Source organism: Plecotus auritus (genome assembly GCF_963455305.1).
Source record: "Plecotus auritus genome assembly, chromosome: 6".
Taxonomy (NCBI): Eukaryota; Metazoa; Chordata; class Mammalia; order Chiroptera; family Vespertilionidae; genus Plecotus; species Plecotus auritus.
The window spans coordinates 165,857,024-165,863,592 of NC_137773.1; the positions used below are offsets into that span (position 1 = coordinate 165,857,024).

Genomic DNA, 6,569 nt, shown 5'->3' on the forward strand with positions numbered 1-6,569 from the left:
TCAGCCCACCCAGACTCTGGAGGAACCAGAGTTGGTTGGCGGAATGTGCAGCGGGGCTGGTGCGGTTTCAGTTCCCTGCTGTTCTTCTTCCGTCAGACGGGTTCCCCCTCACCTACTCGCTCCCGCAGACCTCCCTCCAGCAGCTCTGGCTGCCACCTGCCGCCCGCCTCCAGCCCGCCCTCGGCCCTGAAGGCTTGGAAAATCCAAGTCAAAAGGAGGAGGCGGCGGGGAGTGGCAAGAAGGGCACGAGGTGTTTGCAAAGAGGACGTCTCGAAAGCAATGAACCCAAAGTTGCGGGGGGGGGGGGACCTCCCCTGACCCCATTTTCTCCTTCCGGAGCGCCCCGCAGAGCACACACTGGGCAAGGGAGGGCGCCCCACGCCAGAGCCCAAGACTTCCTCCTCTAACGCGCGCTATTCAGAATCCCCCCTCCTGGAAAACTGCGAAACTGGAAGGGTGCGGGTGCACCTCATCTCATCCCCACCTCGTGGCACCTTTGGGGACCTGGGTCCCAGCGAAACTGGCGTCCGGAGCGGAACACACAAGCGACCGGCTACCGGGAAGGACGCGCGCGCCCCGCCCGGCCCGCCCCCGACGGGAAGGCCAGTCTACTGCCTGCGCTCCGCAGGCTGCCGGTCAGAGGAGTGCGCCCCGGGATCCCAGAACCACAGCCCCGCAGGACCCCTCTTGGCCGTAGCCCCAGCCCACTCCTTCGCCAGCATGTCCCCTATCGATGCATCCCCGCGTGGGGATCCTGTGGACTTACACGAAAGCTGCGCGCAGTCCCTGGCAACAGCGACACCAGCAACAGAGACAGGATGCGATCGACCCCCAGCATGTCCACCCTCCAGCTTCTCGGCTCCGCCACAGTCGGCGCCGGGGCCAGCCGCTCAGCGTCACTAGACTGAGGACCCGCGGCCTGGCCCCGCCCCTCCGGTCCTGCCCGCGGTCCCCGAGCCTGCTCCGCCCCGTGCTCCGCCCTGCGACAGCTGACCCGGGGGCGGGGAACCGCGCAGTACGAGCCTGGAGGCCACGTGCAGCCTTGTGACACTAGGATAGTGTTATCTGGCCCTAGTCCGCCTCAGACCCTTTGCAAAGGCAATCTGGAGGCCCCGCTGTCAGCAGCTAGATAACTCGCTAGTGGGGTTGGACTTTAACCAGGGTCTCCTTGCCCCCTGGCTGCCTCAGAGGACAGAAGGGGGAAGTTGAGACCAGATAAACAAGAGTGCTCGAGATAGAATCCTAGCCCTGCCCCAGGAATGCACTAGATAGAATCCCAGCCCTAGGATTCTCGGGAAAACTCTAAACTAGGCATCAGAAAATCGTAGTCCCTGGACCAACTATATACCTGGAACTTGTTAAAAATGCAAATCCCAGGGCCCCACCCCAGGAACTTTCAATCAGAAACTCTAAGGATAAAGTCCAGAAATCTATATTTTTACAAACCCTGCAGTTTTTTTGGTGCATGCTAAAGTTTGAGAACCTTCTAAGAAATGTAGAGATATGGTTCAGCTATGGTAAAATCATTCCAAATGCCAACCTTCAAAGCACCAGGATCTGCAGAATTTGTATTTCATTGTTGGGTTTTGAGATGAGAGCAACACCTCCCACCTTTTCATTTTGCACTGGAGCTTCTCAATAGCCCTGTGATGCTGATGTAGGCAGATCTGTCAAATCAGGGCAAAACACAGCTATGTGCCCCTTAAGGAAGAGATACAGTCTTAGAAATGCAACATTAGCTCAACAGTGTGGCTCACGGGTTAAACATTGACCCAAGAACCAAGAGGTCTCCAGTTGGATTTCTGGTCAGGGTACATGCCCAGGTTGTGGGCTCGATCCCTAGTAGGGGGCATGCAGGAGGCAGCCAATCAGTGATTCTCTCTCATTGATGTTTCTATCCCTTGCTCCCTCCCCCTTCCTCTCTCTTTCTCCTGTTTCTTCAATTTTTTTTCTAAGTCTGAATTATTGCAAAATAAAGTTAAATTTTAAAAAATCTTTAGCAGCCCTGACCGGTTTGGATCAGTGAATAGAGTGTCAGACTGTGGACTGAAGGGTCCCAGGTTCGATTCCAGTCAAGAGCATGTACCTTGGTTGCGGGTACATCCCCAGTAGGGGGTGTGCAGGAGGCAGCTGATGGATGTTTCTAACTCTATATCCCTCTCCCTTCCTCTCTATAAAATATATATATATATATATATATATATATATATATATATTTAAAAAAATCTTTAGCAAATGGCAGAATCAATCTTTCCCACCTTTTTTTCCCCCCAACCGGTAGACCCCAGGTGACAATACACAGCAGACATTTTTTTATATATATTTTTATTGATTTCAGAGAGGAAGGAAGAAGGAGAGAGAGACAGAAACATCCATGATGAGAGAGAATCATGGATCAGCTGCCTCCTGCATGTCCCCCACCGGGGATCGAGCCCACAACCTGGGCATGTGCCCTTGACGGAATCAAACCTGGGACCTTTCAGTCCGCAGGACGACACTCTACCCACTGAGCCAAACTGGCTAGGGCCACAGCAGGCATTTTTAACTGAATTGAGGCAGGAAGTGTTTAGCACAGGATTGTGCTACACAAACTAAAGCTGGCAGCTCAAATCCGGCCTGATGCCTGTTTTTGTATGGTCTGTCAGTTAAGAATCATTTTTACATTTTTAAATGGTTGAAAATTTTTCAGAATAATATTCTGTGACATTTGAAAACAATGAGACTGACATGTCAGTGTCTATGAATAAAGCTGTGTAAGAACACAGTGTCTCCCCATTCTCTACATGTTACATAGGGCTGCTTTTACACTACAGTGCAGAATCGAATAGCTGAAGCAGAGTCCTTTCGGCCCCAAAACCTAAAATATTTTTTATCTGGCCCTTTACAGTAAAAGCCTGCCCAGAGACTAACTACATAGTGTAGTTTGTTTCTGAGATTTTAGTATTTGACTTTGTATTGTAGTTGAACTATCAATAACAATAATGGCCATTGTTGGGTTGATTGCTTTCCCATCAGAGTGTCACTCTGCCTCAAGATCCAAGTTGCATGTTATTATCCACATTTCACAGATGAGGAAACTGAGGCACGGTGGAGTTAAATGACTTGCCAATCGCCTCAGAGCCAGGAGGTAATGGAGTCTTGAAAGTCACATGGTGAGACTTTCAAGCCTGACTTTTATGTTTACAAGGCCATGCCGCTTTCTGCTCGTACATTTTTAGTTCCTGTCCAAATGAAGTGAGCATATATAGTGTGCCGGATGTAAAGCCTTCTGTTCTAGGTTGTGGGGGATATGGAATGACCACGAGAAAGCTGTCACCCTGTGTAAGGACTCATCTTCAATGAAAAAGATGCTCAAGTACACAATTACAGTACATGCTCTAATAGAGACCAGTGCTACTCCAACTGTGGTTCAAGGACAGCGATAGGAACAGAAATTCAAAGTAGGTATTTAGAAACTTGTAGCAATTTGCAAAAGTTTGTGTTTTTGTTTGTTTTTAAATATATTTTTATTGATTTCAGAGAGGAAGAGAGAGGGAGAGATCGAGCCTGCAACCTGGGCATGTGCCCGACCTGGAATGGAACCTGGGACCCTTCAGTCCACAGGCTGATGCTCTAGCCACTGAGCAAAACCGGCTAGGGCACAAAAGTTTGTTAAATCTAATAATGAAAAGGTCTATTTTTAAAAGTATTTTTTATTGATTTTTAGAGAGAGAGGAAGGGAGAGGGATAAAGAGATAGAAACATCGATGAGAGAAAAACATCATCAATTGGCTGCCTCTTGCATGTTGGGAATCCTGGGCATGTGACCTCTCCCTTTCTCTCTCTCAAATCAATAAAAATATATTTTTTTAAAAAACTAAAAAAAAAACAACCCTAAAATCTTGGGCCTGCTGAAGTGGACAGTTGGGCTGTGCAGCAATTCCAAATCTTTCTCACGTCTTCAAGTTTTCTGACACAGAAAATCCTGAGACCCGTGTTTAGGTGTTAAGTTGTACAACCAACTTAATGGTTATGGTTACGAAAGAATAAAAAGATAAAATTGTGAAATAATCAGCTAACAGTTTCCCCATAGCTCCCATAAAAGTTAGCAGCATGCCATATGACAGTCATGAGTGTTAGGATGTCCTTGTCCCTATGTTGCCATAGGGACAAGGGCATCTCCCTTGTTCTAGGGACAAGAAATTCCCTTTCAGTTTCCAAAAACAGGTATGTTTTTAAGGTAAGTAAAAATATAAAATATCCTAAGTGAGGCTTGCCTTAGGGGGAAAAAAAAAACAAGACAAAAAACAAGGACTTTGCTTTTGTTTATTCTCTCAATAATTTTTTTAAAACCTTCACCTGAGAATATGTGTATTGATTTTAGAGAAAGAGGAAGGGAACGAGAGACACATCAATGTGAACCAGCAACCTAGGTATGTGCCCTAACTGGGAACTGAACCCATAACCTTTTGCTGTACTGGGCAATGCTGTACTGAACCACAGTGGCCACGGTGAGGCCTTTGTTTTCAACATTCTCTCCTATCTTCTTTCTATCACCTGGGTCTCTCAGCCACATCTTTGCAAGGTTGTTGTTGCTTTATTGGACATTTCTGTTTGTGTGTGTGTTTTTGAATTGGGGTGTTTGCCTTTTTCATGTTCTCCACACATTCGGGATATCAAGCTCCAAGTAAGATGGCCATGGATTCTCTGGGCAGGAGGCAACCGGGAACCAGGTAAACTCTCCCCCGAACTCTGCCATCTCTACAGGCTCCTTCTCTCCATTCAGGTTTCTGCTCAAACATCACCCCCTCATGCAACCTTTCTCCACTCCATCCCACTCCCTTGTTTTACTTTCTTTATATCACTACTGCAGTTGTTTCCCTAAAAATTGTTTTAAAATAACAACTAACTATAAAATAATATCTTACAAATACATGTATGGGAAAATACATTGTGTGGCATAGAAAATGAAACAGTGAGTGTCCTCATACTCACTCCCATCCCTTCTCCCCCAGGTGACCCTCTCCCAATTCCAGGCCCTTCCTTCCACCCTACAGGAAATCACTATCCGCAGTGTCTGTGTGGTTCCTTCTTCATCACAGTGGGTATTATCCTGTGTGCTTGTAAGAGGTAAGACTACAGCATTTGTATTCCTAAATAATATTTTGTGTGCTTTGACATACTTTAAAACTTTAGACAAATGAAGTTATTCTCTATTTTTTTTTTAGATTGAACTGTGTTATGTGTAGCTATAATTCTATCATTTTCCCCTGATGTAAAATATTATTCTATGTGCATATATTCTCACTTAAAAACAACAATCCAGCCCTGGCTGGTGTGACTTGGTTGGAGCGTCGTCCCATACACCAAGAGGTGACAGGTTCGATTCCTGGTCAGTGCACATACCCAGGTTTCAGGTTTGATCCCCAGCCAGGGCGCATGAGGGAGGCAACCAATTGATGTTTCTCTCTCACATCAATGTTTCTCTCTCTCTCTCCCTCCCTTCCACTCTCTAAAATCAATAAAACAAGCAAGCAAACAAAAACAACAATAACCCCATTTATGGACAGGTTATTTCTGCTATTAAGAAAAGTGCTGCTATACACCAAAAACATTTACTAATTACAAAAATAATGAAGTGGAGCCAAAACCGGTTTGGCTCAGTGGATAGAGCGTCGGCCTGTGGACTGAAAGGTCCCAGGTTCGATTCCGGTCAAGGGCACGTAACTTGGTTGCGGGCACATCCCCAGTAGGAGGTGTGCAAGAGGCAGCTGATCGATGTTTCTCTCTCATCGATGTTTCTAACTCTCTATCCTTCTTCCTTCCTCTCTGTAAAAAAATCAATAAAATATATTAAAAAAAAATAATGAAGTGGAGAAACCATGACCTTAACAAAGTAATCAACATTAACCTCACTGATAAGAGGCAGATACTGTGTTTCTCCCATGTGACACCAGCAAGAGATGCAATAATGCTTCTGTGGTTTTCTGACCAAAGGAACTTATCTGAATCTAATCGTGAGGAAACATCAGAAAAACCCCAAATGAGGGAACTTTTTTAAAGATAACAGCCAGTATTCTTTTTAAAAATAGACTATTGTAAGAGAAGTTTTATTTGCAGCAAAATTGAGCAGAGCCCAGCTGGTGTGGCTCAGTGACTGACTTCCTATGAACCAGGAGATCATGGTTCAATTCCGGGTCAGGTTGCAGGCTTGACTCCCATCACTGATGTTTCTTTCTCTCCCTTCCTCTCTGAAATCAATAAAAACATATTTTTTTAAAAATTTGAGCCCTCACCAGTTTGGCTCAGCCCTCACCAGTTTGGCTCAGTGGATAGAGCGTCGGCCTGCGGACTGAAGGGTCCCAGGTTCGATTCTGGTCAAGGGCATGTACCTTGGTTGTGGGCACATACCCAGTGGGGAGTGTGCAGGAGGCAGCTGATCGATGTTTCTAACTCTCTATTCCTCTCCCTTTCTCTCTGTAAAAAATTAATAAAATATATTTAAAAAAAAAATTTGAGCAGAGATTTCCTGTATGCCCCCTGCCACCACATACACACAGCTTTCCCCACTATCAGAATCCCATACCCAG

At 46.0% G+C, this 6,569-nt stretch overlaps 1 protein-coding gene across 1 annotated transcript in view; it reads right to left on the bottom strand.

Annotated features, from left to right (window-relative positions):
• GLB1 (galactosidase beta 1) overlaps positions 1 to 981 on the bottom strand; it is a 66,746-nt gene extending 65,765 nt beyond the window's left edge. The window contains exon 1 of the mRNA XM_080671726.1: positions 767 to 981. Within this exon, the coding sequence (XP_080527852.1) occupies positions 767 to 838 (72 nt within the window). The 5' untranslated portion in view covers positions 839 to 981. The remainder of the gene's footprint in view (positions 1 to 766) is intronic.
• Between the last annotated feature and the right edge of the window lie 5,588 nt (positions 982 to 6,569).